Genomic DNA, 24,212 nt, shown 5'->3' with positions numbered 1-24,212 from the left:
CCCTCTCCCTTAAGACACCCCAGTGGCGTCCAATGCCCTTCCCGTCCTCTCCTCGGAGGCCTACGAGGCCTTAGGGAGGCGGCCCCTGCCCCGCAGCCTCTACGGTTCCTCTGTGCCTGTGGCCCTGACTCGCGGCGCCCCAGCCGCCCTGGCCTCCCGCCGCGGAGGCTTTGCCCTCGCTCTTTCCTCTGCTGGAGGCTCTGGCCCGCTGATCCGGGCGCAGCCGGCTTTCTCATCACCCGGGTTGTACCTCAGATGTACCTCCACAGGGAGATTTCCCCCGAGACCCCAGGTACCCCTGCCACCTCCCCCGCTGGTCACGTCACCCCTTGGCTGCCCTCACCGCTCGCCAGGACCCAAAATACTCGTTGAACGTTTTTGTTTGCTTCTTCCCTGACCCTGCTCCCGGAATGGGCCAGCAGGACCTTGTCTGTCCTGTCCTCTGCTGCACCCACAGCCCCTGGACAGGTCCCAGCTCCTGGGAGGTGCCGGGCAAATATTTTTAAATGAATCAAAACTTCCAGTTCCCCCATCACTGATTTTAGTCTTACGGCTGAAGATAATATTCCAGCTAAAGCACAGATTTTTACTTTCTTTTGTATAGAGTGGAATAAAAACTTGTTTTGGTCTTTCCTGATGGGGAATTGAAGGGTCAGTGAAAGCAGGAAAATAAATTAGATCAACAATCTGAGCCGAGAGAAGAACGTGTATCTAAATGTCTCACACTCTCTCTGGTGGGGAAGTTTTGAATTTGATATTGAAAATGCTTCGGGGCATTCTTCATCAACCTAAATTATTTTATTTTGGTAAACTACACATAACACAAAACTTACCATTTTAACCGTTTTCACGTGTACAGTCTGGTGGCATGAAGTACATTCACAGTTATGTAACCATCCCCGCCATCCGTCTCCAGAACATTTTCACCTCCTCAAACTGAAACTCTGAGCTTATTAAACATTGACTCCCCATTTCCCTCCCCTTCAAGCCCCTGGTAACCTCTATTCTACTTTCTGACTCTGAACTTGACCGCACTAGGTACCTCATGTAAGTGGAATCATACAATACTTGTACTTTTGTGACGGGCTTATTTCACTGAGCATGTTTTCAAGGTGCACCCATGAAGTAGCATGTGTCAGAATTTCCTTCCCTTCTAAGGCTGAATATCCCACATTTTGCTTTTCCATTCTTCCATCAGTGGACATTTAGGTTGTTTCCACCTTCTGGCTCCTGTGAATAGTCCTTCAGTGAACATGGTGCATAAGCATTTGTTTCAGTTCTTTTGCGTATATACCTAGAACCTAAATTACTTTTCAGCACTATTCAGTACTGGGGATGGGGGATTTCAAGCCGGTAGCCTGAGAGGTTTCCGGTAGCCGTGCATGCTCGGAGGTGCTCCTTGCAGGAGGGCGGTCCCAGGTCACGGTACACTCAGCCTTCGTCCAGGGTCCCACACAGCCAAGGCAAAGAGAAAGGAAAAGGAAGTGAACCCAGCATTGCACTCAACAGTCTCTCCCACTCCCTTTCCAGTAAAGACAAGACAAAATGTAAAAATAAGACATTTTTATTAAAAGCTGAAATGTTTTCAAAGTTTATACATGCAAACAGATAGTTCCATCACGTGGATTTCTAAGATCGCTGACAGGCAGATACAAACCAGCCTAGCAAACACGCACCAGCACCCTAACCCGCTCAGTACTTGTATTTGGACTCAGCCCGTGCACTCGGAGGGAAACCGGACACTTACCAGCATGTCCTTACTGCTGTCGTGCCCCTGGTGACTGGCCTGATGGAGGGGAGGGAACATCCCTGTCACACGGTCGAGCAGAATGGTGCCGGGCTCTCTGCTCCACCCCAGCAGCCCTGCCCACCAGGACTGGTCCGTCCAGGCAAGTGACCAGTATAGCTGGCTTCCCAACACTGGAGGCTCGTTTCAATCAACGGAGCACTTGCAACAAACTCCGGGCCGCCTGAGCCACAGGCCCCTTACGGCAGCAACCCTCGGAATGCCACCTGATCAAAGTCACTTTCTGCAAGCTCCCGGAGAGTCCGATGCCACAGAGGGGGCAATCGCTGCAGTGCTTTCCTTCTCGACTCTTACCTTCTTAGGAGCCGCCCTGCTCCTGATTTAAACATTTGGCGTGTCTGACACGCTTCTCGAGTTATGAAGTTAGGACACACGGATGCTTCGTTTCTATCACTGATTTGTGAAGGATTAAAAACAACAGAGCACCCAGATTTCATTAAAAAATTTATTTTCATATAAAAGTGCCAAAATGTCCACCAACGTCAATCTACGTCAACAACCAGTTTACGCTAGTAATCAAAACACAAGCCTCTTGATTCACATTGTTCAAAACTCGAATCTTTTTCACACGTTCCCACAGTAGCTAGAGTCTCTAGACAGTGGGAAGTTTGCGTTCCTGTTCTCTGTGCTAGTCCATATGTCCAGGTCCATATAGGCACGGAACGGGTTAAACCCAGGGTAGTATTCCTTGCACATGACCGCCTGGTTTTCCATGTGAGTTGAGTGTTCCGTGGTGGGGTTGATGGGGCAGCAATTTTCATACACGTCGCTTTGCGGGGCCCAGATGGAACCAAAAAGTCCAGACATCGGAGACAAGCTTCGGGTGCTTGTGAGGTAGGGCTGAAGGATACATGAGGAGAAGAAAAAAAAAAAAAAAAAAAACAAAACAAAAGAAGAAATGTCTAAAAAAATAAAGAAGCCTTAGAAAGGCAACGGCAAGGTTGACTATGTACCCGTGGCTACCACAGTGGAATCAATCCAAGCTACCTGGACATTATTACACTATTCTCAACCACCTGGGTGGCTTTGATTCCATTTTTCTCAAACAGAAGGTCATGAAATTCCCATCAAACTATTGGTAAACTTTTTTCAACCCAAGGAAGGACCCACAGGTCGAACGCCCTCTATTTGTAGAAAAGCGACAGAGTGGGTGTCAGAGAAGCACGGAGGGTGTCCCCAGGCAGGAAGCCCTCCAGACCTGTCGCTGACACTGCCTGACCTTCCTGGAAGGTTCATCTCATCTCCTCCCACAGATGAAAGGTCAGCAGGGCCACAGGAACACAGCTGCATCCCAGACGGCTTCCTGGTCCAAGTTCAATGTCATCGACAACCATGTCTCCTCAGTGTGGTTTGGGGCGTCTTGGCTGCTGGTGTCTGCAAGCCCCCGCCCATCTGACTACATGTGAGCCCCCTGCAGAGGGTGGCTGGTGACCTAAGGGGAACAAGCCGGGCTCTGGCTGATCTGAACCCTACCCTAAAGCTACAGTGAGACCAGGATGAGGCAGGCCCCGGAAAGAACCCGGGCACAGCAGGACCGGGCGGCACTGACCGGAGAGCTGATGAGGCCGGCGTGTCCCCAGGCGGTCGGCACGTTTGGGGGGCTGTTCCAGGCAGACTGGGAGCTGTGGTCAATGAAGTCTGTCTGAACTTCGGGAGGACAGGGGAAGCCATTGGGGTAGTTAATGTTTTCTACGAAGAACGGGAGACATCGACAGAGGTGAACATTTTTCCGGAGAGAATGGAATTCTCACTCTCAGACAAAAAGCTCTCAAGGCCTTACTATATTGACAAGTTAAAGATGGACATAAAATAATTACTCCATGAGACATACCACCTGGGAAGCCCCCAGGAAGTTCTTCCTCTGGGCTTAATTTCTTGTATTTGATAATTTGATGGGACTCTTTCTAATACACTAAAATACTGCTATACTTTCATAGTAGTAAATACTACCACAGATTTGAATAGTGTCAGGGTTCTTACCAGTCCTTAAAATTTTCTTTTATTGCCTGTCATGCCAATGTCGGCTATCTCCACATACACCATATGCACTGGTAGAGCAATAGGAAACCAAGCACTTCTCCAACAGCAGTAAGAAGTTATAAACACAGCCTCACAGGCAGGAAGAAAGTTACCACAGCACCCCCTTGTGATTATCATAGAGCACTGCATATATCAAAACCCAGATAAGTACAAGCATCTTGTACTTAGACTTGGGCCCAAGAATCTGCAATTTTTCACAATTTCCCCTTCAAGCTCCTTCCCTTCCTTCTGCAGCACCACCCAGGGGCATAAGCGTCAGGACATGCTGAGGAACAAGCAGGTAAATGATTCTACCTCGCCTGGGACTTGTTTGTCTCAAAAGAGTAACTAACCCCAGCCTCCCAATGGATAATCCACAGTTTAGGTCCACATAGATCCAAACGACCCCGTTCTACCTAATTTGAAGGGCTAAACAGATCAGGGTTATTTGTACAAGTCCCCAGACACCCGGGTTTAGAGGGCTTTCTGAGGCCATATAAAATTACATACGGCAGGCGTGCTGGACCCACATGAAGGGCTGACTCAGCAGCCTCCTGGAAGATCATTCTCAAAGGCACGTTCTTTGCAGTTAGTGCCTTCAGTCCACACACCCTTCCTGCTTTGACTTTCTGAGAATAAAAGAATGGCACAGGGAACTTCCCTGGCGGTCCAGTGGTAAAGAATCCACCTTCCAATGCAGGCGATGCATGCTCGATCCCTGGTCAGGGAACTAAGATCCCACATGCCGCGGGGCAACTAAGCCCGCGTGCCACAACTACTGAACTCCCGTGCCTCAACAAGAGAGCCCGTGTGCCGCAAACGACAGAGCTCACGCACCCTGGAGCCCGTGCCACAACTAGAGAGAGAAAATCCACATGCCACGACTAGAGAGAAGCCCGTGTGCTGCAATGAAAGATCCCGCGGGCTGCAACTAAGACCCGACACAGCCAAAAAAAAAAAAAAAAAAAAAGAATGGCATTAGGATGTCCAAATAGCTTTACCTTCTGGAAAGGCATTGTAGTCGTTCAATTCCAGGGGGCAGTACACACTGGGAAACTGGCCTTCACACGTTGCATTCCAATCAATGAAACTGCTACGGAAAACAAGGGGTCTAGTTTCAGAAACAGGATGTCAACAGATCAGGGGAAGAAAGAGGAGTACGATGTTACTGCCCAGTGTCCTCATTGATGCTAATTCCTCAACTCTGGAAAATTAAAGAAGTACTTTATTGTCACAGAATCAAAGACTTACTAACTCAACGCTCATCACCAATGATACAGCACTGCAGGGTGGAGGGCTTGGACTGGATGCCCACTTCCTTTTGATGGGGATGCAATTAATGTACAGCATAGGAAACATGGTTAATCACAGTGTAATACTCTGTGTGGTGAGAGATGATGACTAGACTTACAGGCTGATCATTTTGTAATGTATAAAAATAATGAATCACTCTGTTGTACAACTGAAATAGAATACTGCATGTCATTTATAATTCCAAAGAAAGTCAGAGATGGAGTTGGACCTGTTGAGTACAGACAGCCAAGGACTCAGGGAAAAGTGGGGCCAGGGGAGCTTTTCTTTAAATGAGACAAGAAAAAGCAAATAGATTATGCCTAGATACGGGGGATGGATCAAAACCCGGCTTTCAGTTTGCCAGAAAAGTACTTTCACTCAGACTGTAAAAAAACTGGCCCTTGCTTAGGTGTAAACCATGTAAGCAGGATCAAGATTTGAAAGAGAAAATCGCCCTCACTTTTAACTAAAAGGTATTACATTTAAAAACAACAACAACAACACACTAAAACCCAGCCACGTCTGTTAAGTCTAACCAGAGGCAGAACCCGTGGCTGTGGCTCTGTCAGCACGTGGAGGATGGGACACCGCCGAGGGTCCCAGCACCCACCCAGGGGGCTCAAACACATCCGCTACGAACTGCCACCTTCCACTCGGGGCAAGGCCAGACTATGACTCGTGGTAGATGCTTTGATCCCAACTGCAATCTGGATTTTCCTTATAGAAATAAGAAAGTTAACTACCTCTATAATAAGCTGAACTCCACACAAAAACTTCAACCGGACTCTGATTAAACACGGATATTAACATTTTCTCAAGTTTTCATAATCAAATGATAAATCTAATGGCAAGTTGAAGAAGCTGCCACTGTGGAACTATTTTTCGATACTCAAATTATTCGATCTTTAAAAATTTTAAATGTGTTCAAGATTAATGCCAAGGAAAAATGGAAAGTTTTGTTCTGTTAGCGGGTGGGGATTATGAGGGACTGTTTTTGCTTTTTCAGTTTTGCCTCTAATATATGAATAGCTCGTCTTTTCAGTTTAAAAAGGAAAACACTGACGTGGTCACCGGCTGTGTTACTTTTTTCCTTCCCTGTTTCTCTCAATTCCTGGCTTGTAATTTTTCAGACATCACAGCTCAACTCCAAAAGGCAGCTGGCAACACCCAGCTCAGGAGCTGGGGAGGAAGCCCGGACCTGGCCGCTGCTGCTGCCGTCGTCGGGATGGAGCGCATACCTGCTGTGCACCGGGGCGGGCGCGGGCAGCACGGCCGGCCCGCTGCTCTCCAGGGCGCAGCCGAAGCCGCCGGTCACACACACGGGCTGTGCGGGCCACAGGTCCCCCGGGGGGTAGAGACCTGCGGAAGAGAACAGGCCTCTCAGTCCCCCTCCTTCTCATGCAGCCCCCGGCCACCCTTCCTGCAGGACCAGCTCGACTCCTCCTCCCTCCAGGAAGCCCTGCCCCCAGCCCATATCACCCGCGCGGCTTCCCCACCACTAGAGCCCTTCGGTCTGTAAAGTGCAAGGGCCGTGCGCTGCTTTGACCCGCACTTCAGACGGGACACAATCGTCTCCTGGCCCAGATTACGAGATCATGGTAGTGACTCAACAAGCACTGCAGGGCCTGCCTGCTTCCTGCAAAGCCCCGTCAGGATTCCCAGGACACAGCAGTGAACACGATGACATTCAAGCGAGCGGAGACAAACAACAAACAAAAGAAGTAAGAAGCTGGGAAAACGGTGCTGTTACAGCCCCAGGGATGAGACACAAGGATTCTGTGGCAGTGGAGGGGGCCGACCTCAGCACCAGGGGAGAGAACACCCTGCACCCTGCAGGTACCGGGCATGGAGTGACGTGAGTGAGCCCTGTTTTCCACAACTGCCTCCAAGCCTTCCTCGGGAGGGACCCTGTCCCGGCTCGGCGCTCCCAAGACGTGGCAGCGCCTGCCTGCTGCGTGTGCCAACAGTACGGTCCTGACCTCAGTTTGAACACCATCCCCCTAAACCTTTCCAGGGGACACCCGGCTCCTGCTCCTCCCAGCAGACACCTGCAGCACCTCTGCCTGTCTCCACCTTCACCGCCACAGCCGTTGCTCATTCATGGGATGCACGGACGGACGCCACTGGTTGGTGGCATGGATTAAAGGGACAGACTGGCCATCTGCACATGGGCAGGGACTCCACAAAGAAAGAATAGACTCAACTATTCGAGATGCACTGGGAACCCGAAGGTCTACCAGCCAACCAGGCCACATGGGGACGGGGGGAATACATGGACAGGAATACGTGGACACAACTCTCGCTTTCCAGGCAGTGTGTGCACCCCCAGGGCTGCACCCCCCTGTGGGAGCTGGCGGCAATCACCCACCCGGAGACCCGGAGACCTGCAGACCATGGTGGTCAGAGAGACCCTCGAGCGTTTAAAGAAACACCACCAGAGACCACGTAGCTGTCATAGCTGTGGGGGTCTCTCAAGGACGAGGTCCACCTCCTAAGGCCGCCCTGGTGTTTGGGGCCACGCTCAGCGGCCGGGCAGGGACCCTACGGTCAGCCCCGCAGGGCAGGGCATCCTGCCACGAAAGTCCTGTTGAGAATCGCTGGAACCAGAGGCTGCATGAGCCGATTAAGATCAGATCAACCAAGAACCGCCTCTGCACTCAGGTGCTCATGAACAAATGGACCAGAAGCCAAGACCGCACAGAAACGAGGGGGGTGTATGCTGCTTCGAGACAATCTCGGTGGGTCTCACGTTTCTTTGCTTCCTGGAATGGATGCTCTGACTGCCCACATTCTGCCCTATCTTTCCAAGGATATTTGCTAAACAAAGCCTCAGAAGATGGAGACAGGGTCTCCCCCTAGAGCAACGGGCAAGTTTGCTTCGTCCAACATAATAAAGATAATGTCTCCTGCCTATTATTAAAACAACAAAACAGAACAAAAACCTTAGGTTCCCTAAGCTCAGGGCTCCTTTCCTGTAACGGAAAGGGGCCCTTCCAACCACTGACCACTGCAGATGCCGACGGCCACATGGGCGGCCCTGCATCGCCCCCAAGAGACTGGGGGCCTGAAGGAAGTGTGCTTACAAGACGCTCAGGCTGCTTGCTGTGCTAAGCGTCCTATGCTCTGACCCAGGAGTCTCGCAGCAGCTACAGAATCATGGCAGGCTAACTTGTTAGCTCGTAATAAGTAGGGTAAGCGCCTCAGACCCTTCCCCGGTCTTGACAGTGATGTGACCTGACTCACGTTCAATATCATCCCTCTGGCTGCTGTGCTGAAAAGAGACGGTAAGGTGGTGGCGGACGTGTACCAGACTTACTGGGGTGATCGTTTTGCAATACGTACATATGATGAATCATTGCATTAGTTATACCCCTGAAACTAATATAATGTTATGTATCAATTATATCCCCAAAAGAAAGAGAATAAAAGACAATGAGATAGTGAGGTGAGGTGAGAAGTAGAGAGAGACCTGTCGGGAGGCTGCGGCGAGAAAGAATGGTGGACGTGGGGAGAAGTGATCAGAGTCTGGGTCTGTCTGGAAGGCAGAGGCAGAGAGTGAAACAACAGATCCCATGTGGGGATGAGGAAAAGAGTCCAGGACGACGCCCAGACTTCTGGCCTGAGCAACAAGAAAGCCCAGGTGGGAGGCTGTGCGAGGAGTAGGGCTGAGGAGGTGAGCATCCGGGACGGGACGCCGGTGCAGGCCCGAGGACACATGGCAATGGCAGCTGGCTGTGCCGAAGTGGGAGCTGTCGGGGGGCTGGAGGTGGACGGACCACCGGGAAAGCATGACCCAGAGGAACATGGAGATCACTGGGGTCCCGCAGACACTGCTCGGGTATCACGGCACAGCCAGCCCCAGCGGTTTCAGGGAGAACAGGAGGAAAGGAATCTAAGCAGCAGGCAGACGGCTCCCCCAAGCAGCTCTCCCAGAGAGGCGGGCACAGAAGCAGCCGGATAAGGGGGGGGTCAAGGGAGAGAGTCTGGCTGCTTCTGTGTTAAGGACGGGATGGGAGGTCTCGCGGTATGTACGTGTGCTGGTGGGGATGACCCGTTAGAGAAAACCCGACGCCGGTGCGGAGCCGGAGCAGGACCCCGCAGAGGAGGGCAGCCTGACAACGCTCGGGCCGCAGCAGGAGGGCAGCGGGGGTGGCGGGTGGAGGACGGGGCAGGCGGAGCCTCTCTCTTCCCCAGCAAACAGGAAGCATCTGCTAAGAGAACCGGGCAGAGGACTGACAGGTGGACACGGAGGGGGGCCTGCGGGGTGCCGCAGCTGCCGGGAGGCTGGCGGCTGGCCGGCTGTGTGTGTTGCTCTCCAGTCTCTCTCGTCTGCACGGCACGGGGCAGAGAAGCTGGAGAACTGGGCAAAACCACACCCGTGGCTCTGCAAGGAGGGCGCAGCGCAGGGGGAGGGGGCCCAGAGGTGACGTACCAGCAGGGGGGAGGTGAGGCTGGGCGCCTGAGGGAGGTGTGCGCAGAGGAAGGGGACGGCACCGGCCCTGTGGCCAGCGACCGTGAACCAGGGCTGTTTCTGTAGTGACTTCAAGGCCTCAACAGGGATCGCAACGGGTCATCGAAAAGTAACTGCAGATCATTAACAACGACGAGGTAAAAAGGCACTTGAAACACATACACACAACACGGATAAGACACTAGATGACATACGATTCTCCAGCTGACGACAAAGACAGGAGAACGTGTCAGGCGTACCTGTTTTGACACAGGTTTTCTTTTTCCTCACCGTTAATTAAATCCTCTCTCCCCTCTATCACCTCAGAGAGAAAAGGCGGTACCTTCTAAACCTCCCTAAATCTTGCCTAAGCAAATTACTGAATTTAAGAGTATTTTTTCATCAAAAACACTTATTTTTATTGGACCAGTAAGCAGATCCAACTCACGAATAGTTTATTTCTGTTGATAATCTGACAGCAGATAATGTCTCTGTAACCACAGAGCTGGAAGCCTCCTGCCTTCAAAGTAAAAGTGCTCCACTGTGCTGGGCAGCCTTTAGTCCAGCGCGATTCAAACGAGCGAAAGCAAGAGCTCGACGGTGCCGCAGACACCAGGCTCATCCTGCCACCATTCCTGAGCCTGGTTAGGCAGGAAGGAGGCGCGAGGAGAAAAGAGGTGACAGGAAGGCAAGAGAGGTGAAGGCAAGGAGAAGGAAAGAGAGGGGGCCTGGAGTTAAGCTCTGGGGCAGACCCCGGGAGGAGCAGCTTCCCTCCCCGGGCCCCGCGTCCAGGCTCCTGGGCCGCTGTCCCTGCCTGGCTGAGGCCACAGAAGCTCAGCGCTTGGCCTCGGCACCGGGGCAGGAGGGAGGCTGGATCAGTGGACAGGCTTCTGAGACAAGGGGGAGAGGTGGGGACGGGGGACAGGCAGAGACACGGGAGGTGGAAGTCGGCTAACCGGGGCGCCGGACCCTCCACCTGCTCCCCGCTTTTCTGCCATCCTAGATGGGAAAGGGAACTAAAGGTGGAGGCAACCCGTGTAAAGGGGCCCCACCTTGCTCTGGGGCCGCAGGCCACCTGTGCCTTGTGTCCCAGGAGGGAGCTCAGGGTCCGTGCAGAAGGGGCGGCCGAGGCCAGGGGCCCCGAGGACTCCAGGGCAGAGGGCAGGGGCCTTCCTGACGCTCGAGAGCCGGGGCACAGACAAGCCAGCTCCGTCTGTCCTCAAGCTCCCCGGTCAGCAGCGCGACACGGACACCTGGCCGGTGTCCGGAGCAAGAGCAAGGCGCCTCACCTTTATCTTCTTCAACAGCCGCAGGCCCGGCAGGAAGGCTGGGGCAGGGGACGTCCGCGTGCCGGGGGAAGCTACTCACGTCTCTGTGGGGAGAGCAAGATGGGGGGCCATTGACCCTCTCTGTACAAGGAAATGCTGAATTTCTGTAACTAAGTCTGACTGTGTTTTTCCATGAATCCTTCCCCTCAAAAAACATACAGATACTAGAGACATAAAGGTATACACCAAAAAAGGGCTGAGCAATATTAAATTCCCAAGATCCAGGGAAGTCTTTTTTTTTGTTTTAAATAACATCTACCTTCAATCTTCTATTTTGGTGTAAGGGTATGTATGTATGTATGTATGTATGTACTCATTCATTCATTCATTCATTCATTCATTTATGGCTGCGTTGGGTCTTTGTTGTTCTGCACAGGTTTTCTCTAGTCATGGCGGGCGGGGGCTACTCTTTGCTGTGGTGCGCGGGCTTCTCGTTGCGGTGGCTTCTCTTGTTGTGGAGCGTGGGCTCTTAGGTGAACAGGCTTCAGTAGTTGTGGCTCACAGGCTCAACAGTTGGGGCACGTGGGCCCCAGGGTGCGCGGGCTTCAGTAGTTGTGGCTCCCGGGCTCTAGACTGCAGGCTCAGTAGTTGTGGTGCACAGGCTTAGTTGCTCCACGGCACGTGGGATCTTCCCGGACCAGGGCTCGAACCGTGTCCCCTGCACTGGCAGGTAGATTCTTAACCACTGCGCCACCAGGGAAGCACCCAGGGAAGTCTTGTTCTAACAAACACCAACAGCATAATGCTAACTACAGTTGTCTGCAGTTTCCAATCTGCCTTCCAGCAGCTGGCAGCAACCTCCCACTCCTGGTTTACTCTCTGCCCCTAACAGAAAGAGCTCGCATAGAGCTTTCTTCATCCATTCCATTTTTATGACACCACCCCGTGTCCTCTCATGGTGCCTAAAACCTAACCACACTCCTCACTCTGAAACCCTCTCCTTCTAACATACCCTCCTCTTCTCCCTCTCAGTCAACGGTACTTGTTTATTTTGTCCGATGCTGCAGCAATCATCACGCGGTGCAATTGTAAACATGTGAGTGTCTTCTAGGTTCTTGCAAACTTCTCTGAATCATCAGTGCTCAGTTTTACTTCAAGTCCTAGAAAAGAGTAGCTGCTTCCCATACTTATTGTTACTACTGTTCTTCCTACTTTCAGGAGTGACACCTTCTAACGCGGCCGTATCACTGAAAGGACGAGCGATACCAGAGACGTTCCCACGCAAGCGTGTTGTCTTGGAAAGATTGTACGCCCTGAGTTATTAATAAAATCAGATTTTACCTTCTCACATCCTTAAAAGGTTTTCCTATTTTAGCCTGCAGAACCAAGTACAAAGAAGAAACACACAGAATGAAAGAAAAAAGCAGTACCTAAAACATACTGTAAAAGCTGGAAAAGCAAACACTTACGTGGGATTGCAGATGTTATGAGAAAGATTCAAGGAGATGGGAGCTTCAGAGGGAAAGTCATTTTGTGAAACACTGTCTCCTGCATAAAAACAAAAAGGGGGTCACAAGTTTTTATAAGAATAATTCAACTGTGTATATCCTGTGTTAAGATGCAGATCACTAACATCGTTAACCCCTACGAGTGATTTATTTTTCATTTTTAACTGATATTCACATATTCAGTCAATTTTTTAATTAAAAAAACTTTTACAGGGCTTCCCTGGTGGCGCAGTGGTTGGGGGTCCGCCTGCCGATGCGGGGGACGTGGGTTCGTGCCCCGGTCCGGGAGGGTCCCGCGTGCCGCGGAGCGGCTGGGCCCGTGGGCCGTGGCCGCTGGGCCTGCGCGTCCGGAGCCTGTGCTCCGCGGCGGGAGAGGCCGCGGCAGTGAGAGGCCCGCGTACCACAAAAAATTAAAAAAAAAAAAAAAAAAACCTTTTACATATGAATACATATAAAACTGGGATCATACTTCAAACATACTTTGTGTTTTTGATCTTTTACACAATTAATTATATTGGGGGGACTTCCCTGGTGGTCCAGTGGTAAAGAATCCACCTTACAATGCAGGGGAAAATGGGTTCCACCCCTGGTCAGGGAACTAAGATCCCACATGCCGCGGGGCAACGAAGCCCGCACACCACAACTACTGAGCTCATGAGCCTCAACCAGAGCCCTCGTGCTACAAACTACAGAGCCCACGTGCTGGGGAACCCACGTGCCACAACTAGAGAGAGACAACCTGCACACCACAACTAGAGAGAAGCCCACGCGCCACAACAAAAGATGCCGCATACTACAACTAAGACCTGATGCAGCCAAAAATAAATAAAATAAATAGGTACATAATAAACAAATCTTTAAAAAAATTATATTGGGGACATTTTCCTGATATTTATTATACAACCTCTGAACATAACTAGACTGAGTCTTATGCCCTGTGTTACAAGCAAGGCCATCACTCACCTTTCTCATTCTCCTGCTGTTGGCTTTATCCCCCAAGCGAGAGCTGCGCTTCTATTTTTTATTGAGGTTAAGCACCAAGTTTTAAAACTCTCGCGTTAGCACCATCAGGCATGCTGCCTTCAGTGGCCAAGAAGACCATCCCCGCCACCAAACAGAACACCGCAGGCCGCCCTGCATCCAAGCCCTCATGCGTTCTCCAGAACACAGTAATAAACAGATGTACGTGTGTGTCAGTGGGGGGTCATTAGGCAAACAGTGTCTAAAAAGGCACCTGCAGGAAGGGCCAACGATGCGAAAAAGGCTGAGAAACGGACTGAAATCACAAGTGGGCATTTGTCTAGGTTTTTATGGTGCTAGGGCCCACGTCTCCCAGACAGGAGCTTCTTTATAGGTAGTCACTGCTGGCAGGAGACACAGCAGAGGCCGCTGTAAGGAGCAGGAGGCAGTGGGAAATGGGCTGGGCTCGGGGTGGGGGGAGTTAGCGTCCCAGGGCCTCCAGCGAGCCACGCGACCCCTCTGAGCCCAGGTCCCTGGAGGCACGGGGAGCGCCCCCCACGGCCCTGTGTACAGAGTGAGCGTCCCATGGACGCCATGGTGACGCCAATGGAACCCGTCTCCCCCCTGTCCTGATAACAAAGCTTAACCTGCACTATGTTGACCATGACGGTGAAAAGGAGTGAATTAAATCTTTACGTAGACATGGAGGTATAACAAACAATGCGAGTGAAACAGCCAGACGCGGCATACTTACTGAAGCATGATCTCCGTTACGTAAGTTAAAAACAATTCTCGGTTTTGTTGATGGATATATGAATGTAAAATAAAGTATGGATTAAAAGAATACACAGCAAGCCCATGACAGTAGACTACAGTGAGTCTCTCAAGCAGGAGGAAGCGGAACAGACTATAAACTATTACCTCTTAAAAAAAAAAGGAGGGCAAATATGACAAAATTAAGAGTTATTAATTCTAGGTGACAGAAATATAGATGCTTCTTTGACCTTCCCTGTATCTTTAAATTTTTCAAAAACAAGGGAGGACCACTGTTCATAGCAACATTATTCCTAAGACGCAAAAGGTGGAAAAACCTAAGTGTCCATCAACAGATGAATAGAGAGATAAAATGCAGTCTATCCACACACAGCAGAATATTTATTATTCAGCCTTTAAGAAGGAAGGAAATCCTGACATGTCACAACATGGATGAACCTTGAAGACACCATGCTAAGTGAAATAAGCCAGTCACCAAAGGACAAGTATTGTATGACTTCACTTACCAGATACGAGAGTATTAAAATTCATAGACAGAAAGCAGAATAGAGGTTCACAGGGCTGTAGGGGGTGGGGAAGGGAGAGCTACGGTTTAATAGGTACCGAGTTTCTGTTTGGGATGGGGAAAAAGGTCCAAAGATGGACGGTGGTGATGACTGCACAACAATGGGAACATATTTAATGCCACTGAACGGTACACTTAAAACTGGTTAAAATAGTAGATTTTGTGTTACGTATACTTTACCACCACAAAAAAAAAATGTACAAGTGAAAAAATAAACGTGGAAGTTCTTCGGACTGTTTCCAAGATACAGACTTTAAAAAATACTAATAATAATGGAGGGAGGCAGGAAGGAAGAAAGAAAAAAGAAAGTGGATAAAATGCAAAGCAAAGCAAGCACGGGAATGCAGAGCCCACCGCGGGCGGGCGGCACAGGAAGGCAGATCAGGCCCCTGTTCCCGGCGCCGGGGCAGGAGGGCCAGGAGGCCTCAGACCCAGACTCACCAGGCGGCAGGAAGTGCTGAGGGCCCAGCGTGGGCTTCTTGTCCCCGTCAGAGCTGCTGGCACTGCTCCAGCTGCCCCAGCTGCCCCGGCTGGCACGCACGCTGCCCGAGGAGCTGCCACAGTCTGAGCTGGAGTCCGAGCAGGACTTCTCCACGTGCTTCTTCCCCGGCTTCTGGAAGTAACCCTCTGTGGGAAGTGACAGAGGAGTCGTGTTTCGCTTACAGAGTTTTCAGCCTGGTGCCACTTCCAGTAAAAGGAGAGAGGCCAGGGCTTCCCTGGTGGCGCAGTGGTTGAGAGTCCGCCTGCCGATGCAGGGGACGCGGGTTCGGGCCCCGGTCCAGGAAGATCCCACGTGCCACGGAGCGGCTGGGCCCGTGAGCCACGGCCGCTGAGCCTGCGCGTCCGGAGCCTGTGCTCCGCAACGGGAGAGGCCACGACAGTGAGAGGCCCGCGTACCGCAAAAAAAAAAAAAAAGGAGAGAGGCCACGCAAGGCTCAGTTTCAGGATCTGCCAGCCTCTGTTGATCCAGCGAGAAGGAAGATGCTTCCTGAAACTGACAACGGGCCCTGAGGAAGCCGCGGGGCTGAGCCACGGGCCCCACAGGCTGTGCCGTGGGCCGGACAGTGAACCTGGTCCAGCCTGAGAGAGTCAACACCAGTGATAATCTCGACCTAAAAGTGGTTCTGGAAATAACAAGTACTTCTCTCAAGAAAATCAAGGCTACTCTCTCGGACTGGAGACGTGTAGGTAATTTCTCTCTCTTGTATTAAAATGTCCACCAAGATATACGTATGACCGATTCACGCTGCTGTACACCTGAAACTAACACAACATTGTAAATCAACTAGACTCCAATAAAAAGTGTTTTCCAATGTCCACCGAGAGTTTCAGAGTATTGTTTATGTGTGGGTGGGAAGAACCTCCAGGAAGACCAAGAAACAACGCACATGGGTCTGGGAACGTGCGTGTTGGTGTCTCACCCCGCCCCCCCCAACCCCAGTACTTTCCTCTCCTGCCACCTTCCACCCCACCCTGGACCCAGCCCTGGTGCCCCCAGGTCGCTGGCCGGCAGCCCTCGGCAGAGCAGCAGCCTGGCTCTGCGGGAACCACCTGGTGCAGGGGTGTGAGAACGGCCACTGCCCTCCCCTGGCTCTCCCCTACCCCCCTTCTTTCACCAAGGGAGTCCTGTCTTGAGCAAGCACCCACTGTTGTTCAGCAGTCTGCATGACACAGTCGAGAAGGGCCAGATTTTAGAGGAGTGGGAGGTAGGAGGGACAACACTAGGGGCCAGCCCCGGCTCAGAAATAGCGCAGCCTACTGCCTCATCCAGACAGCTTTCCTTCCAGGCTTGAGTGAAGTGATAATCTCACACTGGGCACTTCCCCGAGGAAACAACAATCAGCAACAATCCCGACAGAAGCACTGTTTTGAAGCTCCACGCGGTTCCATACCTGCCTCTCCCTGCGAGGCAGGTAAGCTGCTTCCAATGCCAGCATCTGTCTTACAGGCTTCCCCAGGGTTTTCCTGGATACACCAGCTCCTTAAGTCGATGTCACTGCTCAGCTCAGACCTTTCAAATGCACTGCACACCAGCTTCAATTCACTCTGTTCCGAAGGCCTGGAAGAGCCACAAGAAAATCATGTCTGCATTTTATCGTGCATACACACATACCTGCTTTCCTTGAGACTTGGCAGAGGTGAAATTGTGAATCGGGGACAACTTGAGCCCTCTTCTCTCTGGGTCTGCTGGGAGAAGACGATAAGTAAGGGGGAGAGATCAGGAAGAACAAGATCTTGCTGTTTGGGAACGAGAATTAAGTTGGAGCTCATTTAATCTCTTCATATTTTACAGTGAGAGGAGTAAAACTCCACAGGTTAAATGAGTCCCCCAGGGTCAGCTGGTAAGTGCCAGGTGCAGGACCAGAACCCATGACTCTCTGTACGTCCTCCTTGGTTTTCGTGTAAAACATGACTCTCAGTAGATGAACCTGCTCCTTGGCGCCTGGGGGAAGGTCTGAGCGTTAACTGAAATCTTTTCTCATTCATTCATTTAGCAAACATTTGTGGAGTGATGACCATAAGCCACGTACGTACTGTTAGGAAAGGTGTGGCGTCTACAAAGAAGAATGAAGTTCTTCCCCCAAGGAGTCCACAGTCCAACACTTACATCTCTCTAACTAGACCATGAACTTGAGGGAAAACCTGTAATACAGCTTTGTAAATGGAGACACGGAAATGTGTCAGGGAACGCTACGTGAAGACCGAGGTGATTATTTCACACAGTCCAACTTCCGTACCTCATGTCACATCTGTAGGAGGACAGGCGTGAGATGAAGCCGATGGTCTCAGTGCTTTGTGACCACTCAGGGTAAAGGGTATAGAGACAGACTGGCAACAGACAATCCAACAGCCACCACCTATGTAAGCATCAGGTTCTCAAAACATTCTGATTACCTACAAGCTACTTGAAAGTTATTCTTTAACAACGTCATTTGTTTCTTTAGCGTGTCAGAAATCTGCTTTCAAAAATATACTGTAACATTTAATGGGCGAAATTCCACCCTAATTTTATATCTTTCTATATGTCCACATCAGAAAAACATGCCACTTTAAAGTGAGCACATAAGTCCATCAAATTTTTATGAAAATACAAGGTGTGACTTTCCTTTCTATAGGAGACCACATAGCAGCTTTCAAATAATTTAGCCTAAGTAAGAATAATTACCCATTAGTAAGCAGCATTTAATAATTTAATAATTACCCATCAATAATCTAATAATGTGTATCTTTCCTTTTTTCCTATTTGCATTTTGCTGATTGCAGGACACAGAACTAGAGCTTGAAGGCCCCCTGGGGTCGCCCGGCCCTCCTCCTGCAGAACAGGACATTCGGGGAAGCGGGGGGCATGTGTTACAGGGCTGAATCCCAGGGTCCGAGCTCCGGATCGCAAAGGGGGCAGACACTGTAAGCAGCGTGTTACGTGCCCCCGTGCGGGGGGTCCTGGCCACCACGTGGGCGATTCTGCCACACTTCCCTCCCAACCACAAGAACAACCGCCACAGCAGGGTGGAGTCCCTTCCCCACGCAAATCTGGAACTGCTAGAGAACAAATCTGACAGCAACACATTTAAGTACCTAGCTGAGCTCACAAGAAAGAGAAATCCTCAGATGCTAGCACTCAAAGGAAGAAAAGCCGGAGCGGTGGGGATGGAGGGGCAAGGTGGGAGGAAACAGGCTCCGAAGCCCACTCGGGAAGCCCACTCGGGACAGGAATCAGGGAGCTCGTCAGCACGAGGGCCACCTGAGAGGTTCCCCAGGGACCAGGGCGGAGGGCGCAGGGGCGTGGGTCTGCCAGAGGCACTCCGTATGTGGCGTCAGAACGGACGGACACGCTACTGACCTGGTGGGAAAAAACTCTCGAGCTGCAGAATTTATGTAAAATTAGGCTTGGAGAGCTACTTCTGCGAACCCAGACGTATGGGATCTGCACAAACACGTCAGCACCTTCATTTTACAGGTTAGAAAAGCAGCAAGGTTTCCCAAGGAGGCTGCCTGACTGCCTGGGGTCATGTCTGGCTCTGCCCCCCACCAGCTCTGGGGCTTCAGGCAAACCTCGCAGTATCTATCTGCAGCTCACTTCCCACAGCGGAAGAACCTACCTTCTGCTGGACGATCGATCGGGGCAAAGATTCTATGCGTGGGGACTATTCTCTTGCATTATCAGGACCCCAGACGGTCAGGGTCAAGCTGGGACCGTGGGCCTGCCTGTGCCCAGGGGTCCTCTACCACCTGCTCCACCAACGCCCCTGGTATGGAGGGATGGCTATGCTTTCTCCCTAAAACCTGCTAAAGCTTTTTACATTTTATTAAGTAAAATTTTGCTCATCTTAAGGGGTTTTCAACAAAATAAATAAAAACATAACCAGAAGATATGTTACTTTTAAGAATATATCTTTATCTCAAAACACAAACATCTACACTCTCATATTATCTGTATCCAACGTAACAAAAATAAGATGGAAACATAATAGCTAAATGTAAAATTATAGAGTAAATAATAGATAAAAATTTAAAGGGACTATAAAAATCACACACCTCAAGACCTGGGCAGCACCCCTTTTCTTGTTTTTCCTACATGCTCGATTTTTATTCCAATTTAAATTTTGTAAGTTTCCTTCTTTTTTCTCCTGAAGCTTCTTTTTCCTATAAGGATCTTCCTGCTAAAGAGGAAAAAGAAAACTTTTAGTAAGGGTTTCAACTTACTAACACAAATAAAACCTGTGTATGGTTTTTTCTTTTAACTTTTGAAGACCAACTTCATCTGAATTCAGAACATTCCAGCACTAGTGAAAACAGACAAACATTTCTCAATCTCTTGTCTGTTTTCATTTCCCTCCTTTCTCTACCTCCCCTCAGCCTCTGCAAAAAGAAAAAAAAAAAATTGCCGCCAATAAAATTTCTAAGGGGCTAAAAAAGAAAAACATCTGTTAGTAATTTATGGTCAGCTTGCCATTAACCTCAGCAGCAGTAAATCCTCCGACCTTCACCTGTTTATTTGGTATGTGCAATTCACATGAATTACTACTGAAGAAAAATCGTGTAAAAACTCAACTGAGGAGTAATTTTTGTATTTATGTTTTTATTTGTTTATAGATGAACTTTAGGAGAACAGGCTAAACTCCAGAGAATGCTCCAAACTAGTTTAAGCTTTTCAAGTAAATAATGCTAAGAACATGCTTGATGTTTTTTTAATGTGGTTCTGAAAAACAATTTAGCATGAGACATAAATATATTACATATAATATGTATGCATATATATATATATACATATAAATAAAATTTTTTTTAATTTGTTTTTTTTCCTCTTTTAAATGTTAGGCATGGTCTACTAACAGGCCCAAGGGGAGGGGGATTCCCTTTTTAAGTAGCTCATATCTCTAATGTCTACTAATACTTTCTCCTCTTCTTCCTTCCACCATGCTGCCCCTTTAAAGCAGAAGAAAAATAAAAGGTTTTAGATGCCTGCAAATTACATGTCTGGGGTACTGAAAGCCTCATGTTTCCATCAAAGCAATATGCTCACTACAATAAACGAACACTAGAAATAAAATGATATTTTAAGTGTACATGTGGTGGGATTATGGTATTTTTTGTTTTCTTCTTTACACTCTGTTTTCTCTCCCAATATGTATTACCTTTTTTCTCATTCTGATGGCATTTTTAAAACATGGTAAGTTAAACATACAAAGTCCTATCCTACAGGACCGTATGCTAATCATTTAAGTTTGATGCTAAATAGACCCGTTAAAGACGTCTGATCAGATGCGATCCAATGTTAAACATTAAATACAAACCACATTTATTCAAGTATTGCTCTCTGTGAATTTCCAACTTTTGCTGGGGGGGAGTGGGGGGTGGGGAGAGACTGCCCCTCCCCTGCCTCACTGTCTACTTAAAACACCAAGAAAGGCTTTTCAACACAGCCAGTACCTGAACCTTTCTGTCCCTCCAGCGTCACCCACAAATGAAGGACCAGCCCCAAGTGGAGCCAGGAAGGGTGATCTGAGCAGGAGTCACTCTGGACATGGCTGCCTTCTCAGCACAACCTGGTTAGAATGGCATAACAGGCCACAAGAAGGGAGGCAGTGGAGGGCTACACCCAGCAGGGACTTGGTGGTCAGAAGCATCGCCACCTACTGTGAGTATCAGAGAGTGAGTTTCAGGAGCACGGGGGACATGCTGGATGAGGAGGTGTGGATGGAGTGCTGGAGAAGCAGGGTCCACAGCACACACAGGAGGGCTGGAGAAGAGGGGTGTGTGTGTGTGTGTGTGTGTGTGTGTGTGACACAAAGAGAGACCGAGAGAGAGAAGCACTGGGCAGTGCAGAGGCGTGGGGCCGGGGTCAGCTGGGGGAGGACAGGCCCACAGCGGATGCCGTAGGTGGGGCAGAGGGGAAAGCACCCTGAGAGCCAAAGCAACAGACTTGTCAGGAAATGGGAGGAAGAAGACAGGGGCAATCGGCCCTTTGTTTTCTGGTGGGGAGGTGCCACATGCGAGGAAGCAGGACTAGCCGGGATCGCAAAGGGTCCACGCAGACCTGAAATTAAGACCAGTCTCTGAGGCTAAACCACCTGGTCTGAACCTCAATCCATGTGACAAGCTGACTCATCTTGGGCAAGTGACTTAGCCTCTCTTTGCCTCGGTTTCCCAGGTCTTCCAAAAGGCTGTTGTGAGGATTAAAGTACCTGACAGTAGTAAGCAGTTCACCTAAGACTTAGCTATTATCATCATCATTGTTGAACTAGTTGAACTAAGTTCTCCGATCTCCCTGAATGAGGGACAATTTAGCTGGCCGCAGGGTGGGGAAATAAGATTTCCTAAGCTTTAATAGTAAAAGAAAAGGAAGAAATCAAAGAGAAATCACAGATTGACTGCACAAAGGCATTCTTAAAGCCACTGTACATAAGTCAAAGCGAATAAAAATAAGAGGGAAAGGGCAAACTAAGAAAAAAATCTGTGATACTATTTGACAGACAAAGAGCTAATACCTTCACCTATGTTCTCATAGAAAACAAGAAAAAAACACTAACACTCAATAGAAAAAAAGTGGGTAAAGGACATGAAATGCAAATTCACAAAAGAAATAGAGAAGGCCAAAAACATGAAGAGATCCTCCAAAATACTTAATAATAAAGTATGTCTTTAGGAGAGACCAATTACCTCATCTTTCCATTTTGGCTTTAAAAACACAAGTGTGTTGACACTGCATGTTTATGCCTGCAAACACGAGGATAGGCTAGGGAAGCCACGTGTGGTACCATGTGTGTCTCTCAGCAGAGCAAGAGAAACCAGGTTAGACATTCACTTCCTAACTTAGAAAAAACATATATTTTTTTAAATGCCAGTGGTAGGATCTTGAATGAATGACTTTTTTCTTGTGTTTTTCAGAATTTTACAAAAAATGAAGGAAAATACTTACTCTTTCCCAGTAAGGGAGGTAAACTGAGATGAGAAACAAAACACAATCACTTACCTATCCCACTGACCAAGATTTTGCCAAAAAAACGGTGCTGCTGAGACCAGAGTAACACGATGGCTGTCGCGCACCGTGCACGAGGGGAAACAGGGACCCCACTTCCAGAGAGCGAGCTGGTGGCACACACCAGGGGCCCTGACAGTTGACACTCTAATTCTATTTTTAGAAACCTATAGCAAGGATGTACCAGATATACAGGCCAGACTTAGTTCATCATGCTATTATGAAAATAAAAAGTTGCAAACAACTTTAATGTCCAACTGCAGGGGAATGGTTTGGATTACGGCACAGTTAAATGATGGAATGTTATGCAACCACTGAAAACAAAGTTTCCCATTAATTTCTAACATGAGAAAATTCAGAATTACGACATTAAAACAAAGCTCCATATACACAATAATAATTATCCCAAGTTTTTAGACACTTGCATAGAGAAGGAAGAGAATACAGAAAAATGCAAAAAGTAGTCTATTTTGGACAGATCTTGTCCTCCCTTCTTTATGCTTCTGTAATAATCATGAATTCCTTTTCTAGGAGGGAAAAAAAAAAGATCTGCTTACAAGAAAATAAACAGCCAGGGCTGGGATTAAAATTTAGTTTGTGGCTCCCAAATCTGGGCTTCAACCTCCTTTGCCAATAAATCTGGAGGAATGTTCCCCATGTGCTATAGACAGATCTGTACAATTTTCTAAGCTGCAAAGTCAGGCTCCAAGAACGTACAAGAAAAACAAACACTGAGCACTGCACTTGGGAATGTGTTTATTGAGAATGATTTTCTCCAAATGAACAATGAAATGGAAAGTACACTCAAGGTGGTTTAAAGAAGAACCTACAAAACTGAGAGTGGGCCCCAGAGCCAGCAGAGAGGAAAGCCCACAGCTCCGCCCCCATCCTGCCCAGGTGACTAACAAGGAGCGTCGGAGCCTCAAGCACAGCCCAAGCCCCAGACCCTCGGCCCCGCCGCAGCCTCCCTGCAGCCAAGCCCGCTGCCTGCACCCAGAGCAGACGTCTGTCCCGCCCAGGATCACAGACCAGGAAGGCAAGGAGGAACCTACCCAAGCCCTGGGACCAAGGCCAAGAATTGTCTGAGTGCCACAGACAGGGGTCAAGACACGGCCCGTGCCCTCCTCAACCTGGTGTGCAGACACGGCCGAGGGCACCAGCACAGAGGGCAAGTCTGGGTGGGAGCCAGGGGAGACTTCGGGGCTGGGGGGCATGTGAGGTGGGGGCACGGCACCCACACATGCGGAAGACGGTGCAGCATCCCCAGCCTGACCCCAGGGTCCCCTCCAGACAGCTCTGCACCTAGGGCCCTGCAGTGATCAGTTCCCACCTCTCCTCCCAGGACACATCTGGGAGGGGTCGGCACCGCTCAGCTTCAGCTGCCACTTCATTGCAGGGCAGCACGGACGTCCCCGTTCCCAATGCGTCCAGTCTCTCCTCCCCTAGATCCAATGACTTGACTTCCGCTCCTGACTGCGTGCCCTGTCTCCATGGCCCGGCCGGCGTGCCTGCCCTCCGTCACTATACCTGCTCCATCAAGCAGACTCAGGCCGCTGGTCTCCGTGCACACTTCAGAAAACTCACGTCACCCTTCAATTCTAAACTCCACGGGGACAACTCCCAGGTCCCAGGCCCAGGCCGGCCTCGCCATGGCAGCTCTGGCTCGGTATCTCCCATCTACCAGGCTCTGCCACGTCCAAGTCCAGCCAACCCCCTCTGTCGGCAATGACCACAGTCACACCTGTAACCTCTTTGATTCTTACTACTGGGCAGTGCCTCACAAGTGTTGCTATTCTAACCCACTTGTTATATTCACTCCTCCAGTCCTCACGAACCTATGAGGCAGAGATACTATTATTACTCTCATTTTTCAGATGAGGAAACTGAGATGTTGAGTAACTCGCCCAATGTTACAGAGTAAGTGTCGAGCTGGGCTCTCACCAGCTGCAAAGTCCATGCTGCTAACCACAAGGCAACACAGCCCTGACAAACATAAAAATGAAGCCCCAATTCCCCATCTTTTAGTTACCCAGACTTAAAACCTTGGAGTTGTTTTTCTGCAAATGGCTCTGCAGGCAAAGCCAGCTC

At 49.6% G+C, this 24,212-nt stretch overlaps 1 protein-coding gene across 8 annotated transcripts in view; it reads right to left on the bottom strand.

The window, feature by feature from the left end:
* Positions 1 to 2,238: 2,238 nt before the first annotated feature.
* Positions 2,239 to 24,212, bottom strand: part of TMEM131L (transmembrane 131 like) — a 160,360-nt gene continuing 138,386 nt past the window's right edge. For 4 of the 8 annotated variants that reach the window (XM_059066667.2, XM_067035705.1, XM_067035707.1 and 1 more), the window contains 9 exons: positions 19,181 to 19,305; positions 16,537 to 16,703; positions 15,086 to 15,271; positions 12,307 to 12,385; positions 10,859 to 10,941; positions 6,358 to 6,478; positions 4,828 to 4,919; positions 3,357 to 3,496; positions 2,239 to 2,647 (listed from right to left, as the gene is read on the bottom strand). In XM_059066667.2, coding sequence (XP_058922650.1) covers positions 2,372 to 2,647; positions 3,357 to 3,496; positions 4,828 to 4,919; positions 6,358 to 6,478; positions 10,859 to 10,941; positions 12,307 to 12,385; positions 15,086 to 15,271; positions 16,537 to 16,703; positions 19,181 to 19,305 — 1,269 coding nt within the window. In that variant the 3' untranslated portion in view covers positions 2,239 to 2,371. The remainder of the gene's footprint in view (positions 2,648 to 3,356; positions 3,497 to 4,827; positions 4,920 to 6,357; positions 6,479 to 10,858; positions 10,942 to 12,306; positions 12,386 to 15,085; positions 15,272 to 16,536; positions 16,704 to 19,180; positions 19,306 to 24,212) is intronic. The other 4 variants (XM_059066668.2, XM_067035706.1, XM_067035703.1 and 1 more) reach the window with 3 other exon arrangements.

Source organism: Kogia breviceps, chromosome 6 (assembly GCF_026419965.1).
Source record: "Kogia breviceps isolate mKogBre1 chromosome 6, mKogBre1 haplotype 1, whole genome shotgun sequence".
In the NCBI taxonomy this organism is placed as follows: Eukaryota; Metazoa; Chordata; class Mammalia; order Artiodactyla; family Physeteridae; genus Kogia; species Kogia breviceps.
This window is presented reverse-complemented; position numbering and strand designations above follow the sequence as displayed.